This window comes from Pristiophorus japonicus, chromosome 16 (assembly GCF_044704955.1).
Source record: "Pristiophorus japonicus isolate sPriJap1 chromosome 16, sPriJap1.hap1, whole genome shotgun sequence".
In the NCBI taxonomy this organism is placed as follows: Eukaryota; Metazoa; Chordata; class Chondrichthyes; family Pristiophoridae; genus Pristiophorus; species Pristiophorus japonicus.
The window spans coordinates 63,727,579-63,744,430 of NC_091992.1; the positions used below are offsets into that span (position 1 = coordinate 63,727,579).

Below are 16,852 nucleotides of genomic sequence, written 5' to 3' on the forward strand. Positions count from 1 at the left end.
TGCCCGGCCCCCCCTACTGGCTGGCGGTTATAGTGACGCGCTGGGCGGGTTGTGCGCAGGCGCGCTGGCCGGCCCCCCACTGGCTGGCGGGTATAGTGACGCGTTGCGGGCCGGGCCAGGCGGTTGAAGATGGCCGAGATGTGTGAGCGCTGGTGGGGTGGCCTCCTCAAACACCCGCTCTTTGATCGGCTCAAGAGGGCCCAGGGGCGAGCGGACGAGCCGGCCAAGAATCTCACCTTCTGCCTGGACGGGGACATCTTCTTCTGGGACGGCGCCGAGAGCGTGTTTCACACCACCAACCTCAAGTTCCTCAACTCCGGCATCAACTCGCACCAGGTACCGGCCGCGGCTCCCGGGGGGAGAGGGAGAGGGAGAGGAACAGGGACAGGAATAGGCCATTCACTTAGATCACGGCTGAACTGTACCTTAACTCCATTTACCTTATTTTGCTCCAGATCCCTTGATACCGTTATCTAACCAGAATCTGCCAATCTCAATTTTGAAAGCTCCAATTGACTGCCAGCTTTTTTGGAAGAGAGAGTTCCAGATTTCTCAGTCAGAAGGTTGTAGGTTCAAGTTCCACTCCTGAGGGAGTGCAGTCCTGAGCGAGTGCTGTATTGTTGGTTTGAGTCTCATCCTCCCACATCCCAGTCTGGCCCCTCGGGTGGATGTAAGCGATCCCATAACACTATTTGAAGAAGAGCAGGAGCCCTGGTGTCCTGGCCAATATTTCATCATCATAGGCAGTCCCTCGAAATCGACTTGTTTCCACTCCAAAAGTGAGTTCTCAGGTAGCTGTACAGTCCAATATGGGAATTACAGTCTCTGTCACAGGAAAGGGTGGGTGGGCAGTCTGGTTTGCCGCACACTCCTTCCACTGCCTGCGTTTGGTTTTTGCATGCTCTCGGCGATGAGATTCGGGGTGCTCAGTGCCCTCCCAGATGCTCTTTCTCTACTTAGGGTGGTCTTTGGCCAGGGACTCTCAGGTGTCGGTGGGGATGTTGCACTTTATCAAGGAGGCTTTGAGAGTGTCCTTGAAATACTGGCTTGCCGTTTAGGAGTTCAGAGTAGAGCGCTTGCTTTGGGAGTCTTGTGTCAGGTATGCGAATAATGTGGCCCGCCCAATGGAGCTGGTTGAGTGTGGTCAGTGCTTCGATGCTGGGGATGTTGGCCTGATCAAGAACACTAACGTCTATCCTCCCAGGGGATTTGCAGGATCTTGCGGAGACATCGTTGGTGGTATTTCTCCAGCAATTTAAGGTGTCTACTGTATATGGTCCATGTCTCTACAGGAGGGCAGATATCACTACAGCCAATATTTATCCCTCAACCAATATCACTAAAACAGATTATCTGGTCATTATCACATTGCTGTTTGTGGGAGCTTGCTGTGTGCAATTTCCCACATTACAACACTGCACAATGTACTTAATTGGCTGTAAAGTGCTTGAGATGTCCTAAGGTCGTAAAAGGCGTTATATAAATGGCAAGACTTTCTATTTCTGTACCCAAATCCCCTTGTTCTGCATTTCTCCCGGTTGACTTTTGCAGAAAAATGGCGGGTTGATTGCGGTAAAAAAATATTTAAAGCACAGCAAAATCATTATTAGCCAGAGCAATGTTTTGTGGAGACGACGCTCCCTTTTATTTTGCTATGTTTGTCGTCACTCCTTTCTTACAAATGTGCATACATGGATGGGTGGACAGTGAACATGGGTTGACATCTGCGAAGTAATTCTGCAAAGCAGTATTGTCACAGGGTTTTTGCCAGGATTAAAATCTCTGTTTGTGATTAAGTAAACTGTGGATCTGCAATAGATATGTTTCATATATTGTTCCTTGTGTCCTTCCACCTCAAAGGGAGGCAGTTCTGGGGCTGATTCTAATCAGTATGCATCGACTTTAAAACCAAATCATTGTCACTGCTTAGATGATTCTTGGGACTCCGATCTGAATGCAGATCAGTTTGGGGCAAAAGTCCCATCTGTCTGGTGTAATAAATGTGGACAGTTTTACCTGACTTCCCAGAGGCCGAGAGGATACGGTGCCCATAATTAAAGTGGCTTCTGTGGGGAAATAGAAATGTCCTGATGGTACAATAATAGGTACCGTTCTAGCATTGGGTGGGGGGTGGGGAGGGGTGGGGAGGGGTGGTGGTGGTAACAATTTATGTGCCATTGGAGATTTCACTTGCCACATTTGTTGTTTATGAAGTCCTTTTTAAGATGTAGCTTCACGCCATAAATGTTTAACTTGTTTCCTTTGTTCGCCTGCAGATGTTACTATGTATAAACCCACCTTTGTTTGAAGTTAATGAAGTTCTGCTAAGTCCAGCGCAGCATCATGTGCTACTGATTGGAACCAAAGGACTGATGGTGTTGGAGCTGCCACAGCGATGGGGCAAGAGGTCAGCGTTCGAGGGTGGAAAATCCAAGATCAATTGTCTGTGAGTCTCTGCTTGATTCTTTTGTCGTCCTAATTTGGCTCCTTTTTGAAGAAGTGAAACCACATAAAATAAAGGCATTCGGTGTTCATCATGGTCCGCCACTTCATGGAAAATAATTGAGTGCAGAATTTTATACTCTGCTGAAGTTCTATGATGAATAGAGAGAATATCCAGAGCACAACATGCGAACAAAAGCAAAATACTGCGGATGCTGGAAATCCTAAATAAACAGTCAATGCTGGAAACACTCAGCGGGTCAGGCAGCATCTGGGGAGAGAGAAACACAGTTAACGTTTCAGGTCGATGACCTTTTGTCAGTACTGGAAAAAGTTAGAAATGTAAGTTTTAAGCAAGTGCAGAAGCAGGAAAAGAGGATGGGAGGAAAGAACAAAGGGTGGAAGGCAGGAGAAATTAAATGACATGTAACGATGATGTCGGGCAGAGGGAGATAAACATAAGAATTGGAGCAGTAGGCCATTCGGCCCCTCGAGCCTGCTCCACTATTCAGTGAGATCATGGCTGATCTTCGACCTCAACTCCACTTTCCTGCCTGCTCCCCATATCCCTTGATTCCCTTAATATCCAAAACTCCATCGATCTCAGCCTTGAATATACTCAATGACTGAGCCTCCACAGCCCTCTGGGGTAGAGAATTCCAAAGATTCACACCCTCTAAGTGAAATTTATTTTCTCATCTCAGTCTGAAATGGCCAACCCCTTATCCTGAGACTGTGTCCCCTGGTTCTGGACTCCTTAGCCAGAGGAAACATCCTCCCTGCATTTACTTTGTTGGGGCCCTCTGGGGGGGGGGGGGGTAGAAATAGAGTGCTGGGGAGGGAGTGGCGGGGAAAACCAGTTGTGAGGAGGACACAAAGCGGATAGTGTATACAGTTCGATTTATTTAGTTATCAATTCATTTCCACAGTTCACCCTTCACAAAAGTCACCCAATGAAATTTGCTGGGACAGTTTTTCTTTTCTAAGAGGACATTGCAAACATCCAATTGGAATTACCATCAAAAAAAGTAACAATGTAATGAACCTTGTCTGAGAAATAGTCCTTTCTGATCTTTAGCTTTCATCCAAACTCGATTAATTAGTTTCTCTCTCCACCTCCCTTTATCCCAGTTTACATTATATAATGTTTGAGAAATGACATAGATCTTGGATCTGGTACTGAGTAATGAGACAGGATTAATAAATGATCTCACAGTAAAGGATCCTCTAGGAAAGAGTGATCACAGCATGGATAAATTTCAAATTCAGTTGGAGGGTGAGAAAGTTGGGTCTCAAACCAGTGTCCTAAGCTTAAATATGAAACATAGAAAATAGGTTCAGGAGTAGGCCATTCGGCCCTTCGCGCCTGCACCGTCATTCAATGAGTTCATGGCTGAACATGCAACTTCAGTACCCCATTCCTGCTTTCTCGCCATACCCCTTGATCCCCGTAGTAGTAAGGACTACATCTAACTCCTTTTTGAATATATTTAGTGAATTGGCCTCAACAACTTTCTGTGGTAGAGAATTCCACCGGTTCACCACTCTCTGGGTGAAGAAGTTTCTCCTCATCTCGATCCTAAATGGCTTACCCCTTATCCTTAGACTGTGACCCCCTGGTTCTGGACTTCCCCAACATTGGGAACATTCTTCCTGCATCTAACCTGTCTAACCCCGTCAGAATTTTAAACGTTTCTATGAGATCCCCTCTCATTCTTCTGAACTCCAGTGAATACAAGCCCAGTTGATCCAGTCTTTCTTGATATGTCAGTCCCACCATCCCGGGAATCAGTCTGGTGAACCTTCGCTGCACTCCCTCAATAGCAAGAATGTCCTTCCTCAAGTTAGGAGACCAAAACTGTACACAATACTCCAGGTGTGGCCTCACCAAGGCCCTGTACAACTGTAGTAACACCTCCCTGCCCCTGTACTCAAATCCCCTCGCTATGAATGCCAACATGCCATTTGCTTTCTTAACCGCCTGCTGTACCTGCATGCCAACCTTCAATGACTGATGTACCATGACACCCAGGTCTCGCTGCACCTCCCCTTTTCCTAATCTGTCACCATTCAGATAATAGTCTGTGTCTCTGTTTTTACCACCAAAGTGGATAACCTCACATTTATCCACATTATACTTCATCTGCCATGCATTTGCCCACTCACCTAACCTATCCAAATCACTCTGCAGCCTCATAGCATCCTCTTCGCAGCTCACACTGCCACCCAACTTAGTGTCATCCGCAAATTTGGAGATACTACATTTAATCCCCTCGTCTAAATCACTAATATACAATGTAAACAGCTGGGGCCCCAGCACAGAACCTTGCAGTACCTGCCATTCTGAAAAGTACCCATTTACTCCTACTCTTTGCTTCCTGTCTGCCAAGGCAGAGTTAGCTAAAGTGGACTGGGAAAATAGATTAAAATGTAAGATGGTTAATGAGCAGTGTCAGACATTTAAGGAGATATTTCAAAACTGTCAACAAAAATATGTTCCAGTGATCAGGAACGACTTTGAGAAGGGAGAACCATCCGTGGCTAACTAAGGAAGTAAAAGGAGGTATCAAATTGAAAACAATGTTGCCAAGATTAGTGGGAGGCCAGAGGATTGGGAACTTTTTAAGGGATGACAAAAAAAATAATAATGGGAGAGAAGATGGATTATGAGAGTAAACTAGCAAGAAATATACAGATAGGAAGAGCTTCTACAGGTATATAAAAAGGTAGCTAAAGTAAACACTGGGCCCTTAGAGGATGAGATTGGGGAATTAATAATGGGGAACAGGGGAAATGACAGAGACTTTGAACAAATATTTTGTATCTGTCTTCACAGTAGAAGACACTTAAAACATCTCAATAATCAAGGGCTATAGAGAGGGGGCAACTTAAAACAATCACTAAAGAAAAGTACTCTAAAATAATGGGATTAAAGATGGACATGTCCTCTGAATCATGATGGTCTACATCCTAGGGTCTTAAAAGAAGTGGGGATAAGGGAGAACCAGTGGATGTGTGCATTTGGATTTCCAGAAGGCATTTGATAAGGTGCCACATAAAAGGTTTCTGCACAAGATATAAGCTATGGAGTTGGGTAGAGGATTAGCTAACTCTCAGAAAACCGAGAGCCTGGATAAATGGGTCACTTTCCAGTTGGCAAACGGTAACTAATGGGGTGCCACAAGGATCTGTGCTGGGCCCTCAACTATTTCCAATCTATATTAATGACTTGGATGAAGGGACTAAGTATAATGTAGCCAAGTTTGCTGATGATGCAAAGATAGTTGGCAAAGCAAATTGTGAGGAGGACACAAAGAATCTGCAAAGGGATATAGACAGGTTAAGTGAGTTTGCAAACATTTGGCAGATGGAGTATAATGTGGGAAAGTGTGAGGTTATCCACTTTGGCAGGAAAAATAAAAAAGCAAATTATTATTTAAATGGAGAGAAATTACAAAATGTTGCAGTACAGAGGGACCTGGGGGTCCTTGTGCATGAAACACAAAAAGTTAGTATGCAGGTACAGCAAGTAATCAGGAAGACAAATGGAATGTTGGCTTTTATTGCAAGAGGGATAGAGTATAAAAGCAGAGAAGTCCTAGAGTACTGCATACAGTTTTGGTCTCCGTATTTAAGGAAGGATATACTTTCATTCGAGGCAGTTCAGAGAAGGTTCACAAGGTTGATTCCTGAGATGAAGGGGTTGACTTATGAAGACAGGTTGAGTAGGTTGGGCTTATATTCATTGGAGTTTAGAAGAATGGAAGGTGATCTTATTGAAAGATATAAGATTCTGAGGGGTGTCGACAAGGTAGATGCAGAGAGGATGTTTCCACTCGGCGGGGGAATCTAGAACTAAGGGGCATAGTTTAAGAATAAGGGGCTGCCCATTTAGAACTGAGTTGAGGAGGAATTTCTTCTCTGAGGGTTGTAAATCTGTGGAATTCTCTGCCCCAGAGAGCTGTGAAGGTGGAGATAGACAGATTTTTGAGCGACATGGGAATAAAGGGTTATGGGAGCAGACAGGGAAGTGGAGCTGAGTCCATGATCAGATCAGCCATGATCTTATTAAATGGCGGAGCAGACTCGAGGGGCCAAATGGCCGCTCCTGCTCCTATTTCTTATAAATGGGGGGAGTGGGGTCAGGGAGTTTTGAGTCTCAGGAAGTGGCAGTGACTTGGGGATGGCAGTGGTGGGGGGAGGGGGGAAGGGAGGGAGAGAGAGTGGGGTCAGGTAGTGACTGGGAGAGCGGGGTCAGAGAGTGACTGGGGGATGGCAGTGGGGTCAGTGAGTGACTGGGGGAGCAGGGTCAGTGAGTGACTGGGGGATGGGGAGCAGGGTCAGTGAGTGACTGGGGGATGGCAGTGGGGTTAGTGAGTGACTGGGGGAGCAGGGTCAGTGAGTGACTGGGGGATGGCAGTGGGGTCAGGGAGTGACTGGGGGAGCGGGGTCAGTGAGTGACTGGGGGATGGCAGCAGTGAGCACCTTTTTAAATTAGCACGGGTGGCCGGGCCCAAACCCCGCGTGGGCCTGAAGTAGCTGGGCATATCGCGCTCCCTCCTGGAGCCAGCCGTTGAAGAGTGTTTGCCGTTGCCCGGTCAAGCGGCTTAATGGCAGGGGGAGGGTCTCCAGGCTGTTGGAGATGAAAGGGGTTGATGAGTTCAGCAGGTGTCCTGCTCGCCTCCCCCATTTCATGGGGTGGGGATGTGGGGTGCGGTCTTAAGTGCACTCGGTATCGTGCCAACTCTATGGTGTGATGGGAATGTCGTGATTTATTGAGGTTGATTGACTAGTGTATGCAGTCAGGGACACCAGTCACTGCAAACATGGGATAATGTCAGCTTCCACACAATTAACTGTCTTCTCAGTGTTAAAACCTGCAATTTCTTCAAATAATAGTCTACCCGCTGCAAAATTCTACATATGCAGTTGGACTATTGCCATTGCTGCTACATGGGTTTATATATTTGTGCTACAAGCAATAACATCTGCCAATAAATTACCAGCCACTTTAACAACTAATTTCAATCTTTCCTGGTCTACAGTAGTTTAATTACACTGGTACATTGGAGAGAGTTGAACACTGGCCTACAGGTTATGATATCTCAAAGAAGAAAATGAACTGACCAGAAGTCGATAACAATAACTTGTATTTAAATAGCACCTTTAAGTCTTGTCAATTTTAAGTCTCGTTTAATTAAATGGTTGCAATAATTAAATCTGGTCACGCCACCTCTCTATCAAATATACTTTATGAAATGTGTCAATTCAGATTATGTCAACAGGCTAAAATATTTTCAAAAGATATCTCTGAAAAGTTTAAATAGAATCCCATCCTGCTCATGCTTCAATTTTGTGGCTTTATCTGAACAAAGACAGTGTAGTAACTGCTTGAAATACTTTCCAGTCTCTGTGTACATGTTTGTGGATTCAGTTCACTGTGCTGAGAGGGAGAGAAAGAACAATGCTCATTAAAATTAAGATATTTATATTCTGTTTAATAGTTTATTACAAAGGACAAAAGATTGTGGATGCTAAGCTGATTATTTTTTTTGGATTTACAGCACGGTTCCTATAGCAGAAAGATTCTTTACTAGTTCGACATCGCTGACACTGAGACATGCTGCTTGGTACCCCAGTGAAACCGAGGAGCCACATGTTGTCGTGTTGACCTCTGATAATACTATGAGGTACTGAATCTGCGGTCGCTAGAAAGCCTAAACTAACAATATAAAGCCTTTACCAACCATCGGAAGAAAGATCTTCATTCCATCTTTTAGGAATGAGCCGTTTCTTATTTAGCAGCGCTCCACTTTTTTCCCCTCCTTCACAAGCAGTTTGAAATTTCATTGCAAATTCAGATCAGACTGATTAGATCCTGTGTGTACATTCATTTGCCAGTGCACTGGCTAGTGGGCATGGACCTACAGCATAAAACTGCACCAGTTTTTCATTTAAGTTGGTGTAATAGAAAAATATCTCACTGCTACAGCAGGAGGTTCTCTCAAGCTTGGGACAAAAGCAGATTATTGAGACAGGAGGTTTACTCTGCATTGAACCATTATCATCATCATCATAGGCAGTCCCTCGGAATCGAGAAAGACTTCCACTCCTGAAATGAGTTCTTTGGTGGCTGAACAGTCCAATGCGAGAGCCACAGTCCCTGTCACAGGTGGAACAGATTGTCATTGAGGGAAGGGGTGGGTGGGACAGGTTTGCCGCACGCTCTTTACGCTGCCTGCGCTTGTTTTCTGCATGCTCTCGGCATTGCGACTCGAGGTGCTCAGTGCCCTCCCGGATGCACTTCCTCCAGTTAGGGCGGTCTTTGGCCAGGGACACCCAGATGTTAGTGGGAATGTCGCACTTTATCAGGGAGGCTTTGAGGGTGCCCTTGTAACGTTTCCGCCGCCCACCTTTGGCTCAATGCCATGAAGGAGCTCCGAGTAGAGCACTTGCTTTGGGAGTCTCGTGTCCGGCATGCAAACTAAATGACCTGCCCAGCAGAGCTGATCGAGTGTGGTCAGTGCTTCAATGCTGGGGATGTTGGCCTGGTTGAGGACACTAATGTTGGTGCATCTGTCCTCCCAGGAGATTTGTTGGATCTTGCGGAGACATCGTTGGTGATATTTTTCCAGTGACTTGAGGTGTCTACTGTACATGGTCCATGTCTCTGAGCCATACAGGAGGGCGGATATTACTACAGCCCTGTAGACCATGAGCCTAGTGGCAGTTTTGAGGACCTGGTTTTCAAACACTTTTTTCCCCCAGGAGCTGAAGGCTGCACTAGCGCACTGGAGGCGGTGTTGGATCTCGTCGTCAATACCTGCTCTTGTTGATAGGAGGCTCTCGAGTTAGGGGAACTGGTCCACGGTGTCCAGGGCCGCGCATGGATCTTGATGACGGGGGCAGTGCTGTGCGGCGAGGATAGGCTGGTGGAGCACCTTTGTCTTACGGATGTTTAGCGTAAGGCCCATGCTTTTGAATGCCTCAGTAAATATGTCGACTATGCCCTGGAGTTCAGTCTCTTTTTGTCCGCAGACATAGGCGTTGTCCGCGTACTGTAGCTCGATGACAGAATGTTGGCAATGAGCCACTGAAATGCAAAGTGTTTTGTTGCTCAACAATACCATCTTTGCTATAGATGAGAAACAATGCATTAAAAGATCATATAGATGAAGTCGATATTTATTTGTTCTCTAACCATTCTCTCGCCATAGGTTTTATGATTTAAAGCAACCACAGACGCCAGTAAAGATGTTCTCCCTTACTCAGTGTGAAGAGGAAAATATTGTACCTGCTACACGGTAAAATATATTCACTCCTTTGATAGTTAAACGGAAATGATTTTGACTGACTTAATTTTCTCTTAGATAGAGAAATTGTAAACTAAAATGAGAACAAATTAGCGTCTGGTCAATTGGTCAACTCCAACTGTTGCCCTCTCCCCTGCCAGGACTCAAACTACTGACTAATCGGCTTATGACTGATCTTTGAAAGTCACCTCCCAACTGTCTCTGCTGAAAATACCAACTAACAAATGGTGTAAGCCACCTGTTTTTATAATGTAAGAAATAAATAATATTTCTAGAGCCCCTTTCCCATCCTCAGGATGTCTCAAAGCACTTTACAGCCCATGAAATACTTCTGAAGTGCAGTCACTGTTATAGTGTAGGCAAATGCAGCAGTCAATTGTGCACAGCAAGGCCCATTCATGAGATGAATGACTGGTTAATTTGCTTGAGGGATATATATTGGCTGCGACACTGGGATAACTCCCCTGCTCTTCTTTGAATAGTTGTCATTGGATCTTTTACATCCACTTGAGAGTAGCCGGGGCCTCGGTTTAATGTCTCATCTAAAAGACAACACTTCTGACAGTGCAGCACTCCTGTGTTTAAATTCTGCAGCAGGGCTGGAACCAATAATTCCTCTAAGCTGTCTGCCAGTCCCATGCTAAATTATTAAATTTCATACAGTATGAAACTGTAAATGGGCCGTGCAGCCAAAATAATTGGGAACATTGGCTGGAGCCCATGGTCTCCAACTCAAAGCCCAAAGTGGTACCACTGAGCCGAGCCAACCCCACCCCAAGTATTGTATGAACTTATCAACTGCAGAGATTATTCTGAGATTTTATTTTCCCTTTGGACTCTTCAACTCAACTTGAAGCCCATGACCCAAAATATTTAAATGACTGCGATATTTCACTGTTTACCTCTCTGAGCCTTCCATAACCCTTCCCCTTCTCCGTTCTGGTGAGAATGTTTTTTGAACCTTTCTTCCTAACTATAATACCTCATTCTTTGCTGCATCCTTTCCATGATTCAAATATCCTTTCTATAACGTGGCTCCCAGAATGCACGTGGTACTCCCTACGATGGCCGACTCAATGTCTTGTATAAATTCAGTATCTCTTTTATAGTCCGCGCCCCATATATTGAACCCAGATTCTCCCATGCCATTTTAACAGGCTTTTCTAATTGTACTCGCACCTTTAAAGATCTATGTATCTGCATGCCAGATCTCGTTTCCTTTTTCTGTTAAAATCTTGGGTAAAGTTGTAAGAGTTTCTGAAGGTAGTGAAAACTGTTGTCATGTCGCTCATTCAAGGTTTAGTAGGATTGGATTTACCTTTTGCAAGTGAGGCGTGTTGCCTTTTGTTTTTCTGCATACATGATAAAGCACTATGTAAATGCAAGTTATTTTTCTACTTGGCTTTGGGAGGTGGGATAGGAAAGAGTGGGAGCAGAACGGCCCAAAAATAAGAATGTAGCTTGGATTTCCGATTGTGCAATAGGGAATAAATGTTATTTTTCTGGGTCAAACTAATGGTCTGACTCATTCGCTGAGTCAGGAAATTGTGGTTGGGGTTCAAAGTCCAGACTTGAGCCCAGAATCTAGGTTGGCACTTCAGTGTAGTACTGAGAGTGCCGCACATACTTTCATCTACATAAGTGGATGTGCTTCAAAGTAACTTATTGTTTGAGTAGTGTATTAGGACAGAGAGAATTTTTACAGCAGACGGATCTAGAACTTTTTCATTCATGGGATGTGGGCATTGATGGCCCATTCCTACAAGAGAAGTTGGTGTGGGACTGCAGTCACATATAGGCCAGTTCGGGTAAGGCCGGCAAGTTTCCTTCCCGAAAGCACATTAATCAACCATTTTTTTTAACAGCATTCTGATAGCTTCTACTGAAATCAATTTTTATTTCCAGATTTAAAAAAAAAAACTGAATTTGAATTTGTGTTTTCTGGATTATTAGTCCAAGTCTTTGGATTACTAGTCTAGAAATGTAACTGCTACACTACTGTACCCAGCGTTTGTGCAATGTTGTCTCATTTTTCTGGACTAGTTCCCTTTTGTATTTTATTGGAACAGGCTGTTTTTCCAGTCAATTTCTTTTTAACTCTTGACTGTTTCTTCTTAACTTTTATGTTGAACCTAATTATCTTGTGGTTGCTGTTTCCAACAAGTTCTCAGCCCTTGGATTATCTCCTTATTGCACTTCATTTTCTCGACTAGAACTGCCTCCTTTGGACTAAAACATGATAAAGTACCTTTTATAAATGCAAGTTTTCCCCTCCTTTTCTTTTAAATTGTTACGTTATTTGGAAACAAGATAGTGTTTCTTTGTGTACTGTTCCACTGTAGGTCATACGCAGCATCGCTGGGTGAGATTGCAGTTGCATTTGACTTTGGTCCTTTGATATGTGCTCCTGGGCATCGTTCCAAAGGAGAGGTTCAGGTCCATCCACTCTACATCCTGTATGAAAATGGAGAGACCTTCTTAATATACTGTAATCTTACTCTCAACAGGTAAGTAATCCGTAAAGGCATGGCACTGCTCTGGATATAAATGCAGTAGAGATAAAATAGACTTCAGAAATAAGATGGTGTTTAATAGTCCCAGTATTGGATTGGGTTCATATTGCTAGCTATTTTTATTACATCATATATAATAATGTTCGGGGACTGTTTGATCATTCAGACTAGGAGATATTTGTGGTTTACATTATAACATGTTTCTGATGCCAACTGAGGTTCAATATTTTTGAGGGTCAGCTCTCGAAGCTTATCGAAGATTATCATTCAATAGACAGAACTGGACCTGCAGGGACACAGGCTGGGGGGATTGATATGATAATCACATCTCCTGAAAGTTAAGGACATGCTTATTTGTACTGCTCCACCCTTTGTCTCTGGTCTCCTTGGAGGATAAGCTATACCTTGAAGTTTCACAGGAATGTGTAACAATTTGCAAATTGTAACTCGATCCACTTTGACTTCCTGAAGCGACAGAGGACAGAGCTCCCGAGAAGACAGCAAGGGCCAGCCAAAGTGCCTTACCCCAGTCCAAGTGTATGCCTCCCCCAGCCGAGGTGCCTTACACCCAGCGCAACTGCATCCTCCCACCACCCCCCCACCATAGATGAGGCATTGTGTACGGATTGTTAACAGGTTTATTGGGTATGAAGTCAATAGTGACAGTGTCGTGACTTCTGGATATCATCCACCCCAACGATGTACCTTGTAGGGGGTTGGAAGAACATGATCCGTCTTCCCTGAGTTCCCTCTCTCCCTCCGATGACCCGCCCCCCGCCCTGTGTCTCTTTCAAACCCGACCCACCCTCCCTCCCAAAGTCTCTCCCTCTCCCCCGGCTCCTCTCTCTCCCTCCCCCTCCCTCCCTCTCCCCCGGCCGCTCTTCTCTTCCCCCCCTCCCTCCCTCTCTCCCCCCTCCCTCCCTCTCCCCCCCTCCTCCCCTCCTCCCTCTCTCCCCCCTCCTCCCCTCCTCCCTCTCCCCCCCCCGCGCTCTCCCTCCCTCCCAGCCGCTCTCCCTCCCTCTCCCCTGGCCGCTCTCCCTCCCTCTCCCCCGGCCGCTCTCCCTCCCTCCCTCCCTCCCTCTCCCCCGGCCGCTCTCACTCCCTCCCTCTCTCTCGCCCTCCCTCCCTCCCTCTCGCCCTCCCTCCCTCCCTCCCTCTCGCCCTCCCTCCCTCTCGCCCTCCCTCCCTCTCGCCAGCCCTCCCTCTCGCCCTCCCTCCCTCGCTTTCCTCCCTCTTGCGCTCCCTCCCTCTTGCCCGCCCTCCCTCCCTCTTGCCCTCCCTCCCTCCCTCCCTCTTGCTCGCCCTCCCTCCCTCCCTCTTGCTCGCCCTCCCTCCCTCTTGCTCGCCCTCACTCCCTCCCTCTTGCTCGCCCTCCCTCTCGCTCGCCCTCCCTCCCTCCCTCTCTCTCGCCAGCCCTCTCTCCCTCTCGCCAGCCCTCGCTCCCTCCCTCGCTTCCTCGCTCGCTCCCTCCCTCTTGCCCTCTCTCGCTCCCTCTCTCTTGCCCTCCCTCGCTCCCTCTCTCTTGCCCTCCCTCGCTCCCTCTCTCTTGCCCTCCCTCGCTCCCTCTCTCTTGCCCTCCCTCGCTCCCTCTCTCTTGCCCTCCCTCGCTCTCTCCCTCCCTCTTGCCCGCTCTCGCCCTCCCTCCCTCTCGCCCGCCCGCCCTCCCTCCCTCCCTCCCTCTCGCCCGCCCTCCCTCCCTCCCTCTCGCCCGCCCACCCTCCCTCCCTCTCGCCCACCCGCCCTCCCTCCCTCTCGCCCGCCCTCCCTCCCTCTTGCCCGCCCGCCCTTCCTCCCTCCTTCCCGCCCTTCCTCCCTCCTTCCCTCTCCACCGCCCGCGCTCTCTCTCTCTCTCTCTCTCTCTCTCTCTCTCTCGCGCTCTCTCTCTCGCGCGCTCTTGCGCTCTCTCGCTCTCTTCCCCTCCCTTCCTCCCTCCCTCCCTCGGCCCCTCACCCACCCAGCCCTGCCTCTAGGCACCATGTGGAGAGAATGATTCGTGGCTCGGATGGGGGGGAGACAGGGCTTGACAGATAAGGCAGACGCATGTCTGACAAAAAAAGTGCAGTATAAATAGTTAGATCGGAAAATTAATGAACCAGCAATTTATCCTGAACGATCTACCTATTGACCTAGAGTTACCACTTTTCAGACTCTTCTGGTCGGCTTCAATTATGTGATGTTGGGAGGGAACATGTTTTTATATGCAGAAAGCATGAGGTTGTTTCCTGGGTAAGTAGGGGCTTTAACTGCTCCACTGGCCAACCCTCGGACAGTGAAGAGGTCAAGCCCATTACTTTCTGTCCAGAGGGGGAAACCAAAGAGAAGTAGAATAGGTTCGGGGTCAATTGGTAAGGTCTGTTCGGAATGCCAGTTAAGGCTTAGTCCAGTCGGGCTCAGAGCAAGTCTTGGTCTGATGTAGTGATGGGGCTGACCAAAAGCAACTGTTACTTGGCCCACTGGGCAGGACAGAACGACATGGTTTATTGTTGTCCTGATTACGAGGAGGAGCTGACATTAACTTAGTGAGATTTTGTATAACTGTACCATTGCTTATTGCCTGTAAAATCAAGTGGCATCATTCCACTTAGCTGACTTAGTCTGACTAATGTGTAAATCTCTTTACTTTTCAAAGGATTGGAGGACGCGGGAGGGGGATTACGGGTTCCTGTTGTTCCATACAGCAAGGGGGGTTTATTGTTACAGCCCCTGAATCACGTGTCTAAATATTAGTGAAAGTAAACTCCGGGGACTAAGGGTCGGCTTGCAAGGATAACCAAGAGAATAGAAACATAGAAATTTACAGCGCAGAATTGAGGCCATTTCGGCCCATCGAGTCTGCGCCGGCCGACAAAGAGCCACACGGCCCTTAGTCAGCAGCCCTAAAGGTTACGTACAAACCCATGAACAATAACGGAAAGGCAAAGAGCACCCAGCCCAACCAGTCTGCCCCACACCACTGCAACACCCCTTATACTGAAACATTCTACACTCCACCCCAACCGGAGCCATGTGATCTCCTGGGAGAGGCAGTAACCAGATAAAAACCCAGGCCAATTTAGGGAGGAAAAAATCTGGGAAAATTCCTCTCCAGCACATCCAGGCGATCAAAACTAGTCCAAGAGATCACCCTGGCCGTATTCTATTCCCTGCAGTACTTACCATTATATCTGCGCCGTCCAACAAAAGGTCATCCAGTCTAATCCCAATTACCAGCTCTAGGTCCGTAATCCTGCAGGTTACTGCACTTTAAGTGCCCATCCAACCATCTCTTAAAAGTGGTGAGGGTTTCTGCATCCACCACTCTTCCAGGCAGCGAGTTCCAGACCCCCACAACCCTCTGCGTAAAGAAGCCCCACCTCAAAGCCCCTCTAAACCTTCCACCAACCACCTTAAAACTATGCCCCCTTGTAATTGACCCCGCCACCAATGGAAATAGACCCTTACTATCCACTATGTCCAGGTCCCTCAATATTTTGTACACCTCAATGAGGTCTCCTCGCAACCTCCTCTGTTCCAATGAGAACAAACCCAGCCTATCCAATCTGTCCTCATACCTAAGATTCTCCATTCCAGGCAGTATCCTAGTAAATATCCTCTGCACCCTCTCTAGTGCAATCACGTCCTTCCTATAATACAGCGACCAGAACTGCACGCAGTACTCCAGCTGTGGCCAGAATGTCTGCAGTCGACCCAAAATTTGTGATATAATTGGTCCCATAACTTTTGTTTTATGCATTGGAGAGGATGAAATTCGTAACTCGCTCATATTTGTGACACTCACGACTTGGGTATCTTTTACTCTTGTACCAGAGCTGCTCTGACTTTCCAGTCCCTCGGGTGAAGATAAACGTCATCATAATCATCATAGGCAGTCCCTCGGAATCGAGGAAGACTTGCTTCCACTCTTATCATGAGTGGCTGAACAGTCCAATTCGAGAACCACAGTCTCTGTCACAGATGGGATAAATAGTTGTTGAGGGAAAGGGTGGATGGGACAGGTTTGCTGCACGCTCCTTCCGCTGCCTGCGCTTGATTTCTGCATGCTCTTGGCGATGAGACTCGAGGTGCTCGGTGCTCTCCCGGATGCAGTTCCTCCACTTAGGGCAGTCTTTAGCCAGGGACTCCCAGGTGTCAGTGGGGATGTCACACTTTATCAAGGAGGCTTTGAGGGTGTCCTTGTAACGTTTCCGCTGCCCACCTTTGGCTTGCTTGCCGTGAAGGAGTTCCGAGTAGAGCGCTTGCTTTGCGAGTCTCGTGTCTGGCATGCGAATTATGTGGCCTGCCCAGCGGAGCTGATCAAGTGTGGTCAGTGCTTCAATGCTGGAGATGTTGGCCTGGTTGAGGCCACTAATGTTGGTGCGTCTGTCCTCCCAGGGGATTTGTAGGATCTTGCGGAGACATCGTTGGTGGTATTTCTCCAGCGACTTGAGATGTCTACTGTACCTGGTCCACGTCTCTGAGCCATACAGGAGGGCGAGTATTACTACAGCCCTGTAGACCATCTGCTTGGTGGCAACTTTGAGGGCCTCGGGTAAAAATAAACGTATCCTTGTTAGTACAACATAATGTGACGTTGCCTTCCTTCCA

At 47.1% G+C, this 16,852-nt stretch overlaps 1 protein-coding gene across 2 annotated transcripts in view; it reads left to right on the plus strand.

Moving 5' to 3' along the window:
- Positions 1–101: 101 nt before the first annotated feature.
- The window catches only part of nup88 (nucleoporin 88), a 62,709-nt gene continuing 45,958 nt past the window's right edge, over positions 102–16,852 (plus strand). For both annotated transcript variants that reach the window (XM_070857387.1, XM_070857388.1), the window contains exons 1-5: positions 102–336; positions 2,277–2,446; positions 8,007–8,132; positions 9,660–9,746; positions 12,098–12,262. In XM_070857387.1, coding sequence (XP_070713488.1) covers positions 130–336; positions 2,277–2,446; positions 8,007–8,132; positions 9,660–9,746; positions 12,098–12,262 — 755 coding nt within the window. In that variant the 5' untranslated portion in view covers positions 102–129. The remainder of the gene's footprint in view (positions 337–2,276; positions 2,447–8,006; positions 8,133–9,659; positions 9,747–12,097; positions 12,263–16,852) is intronic.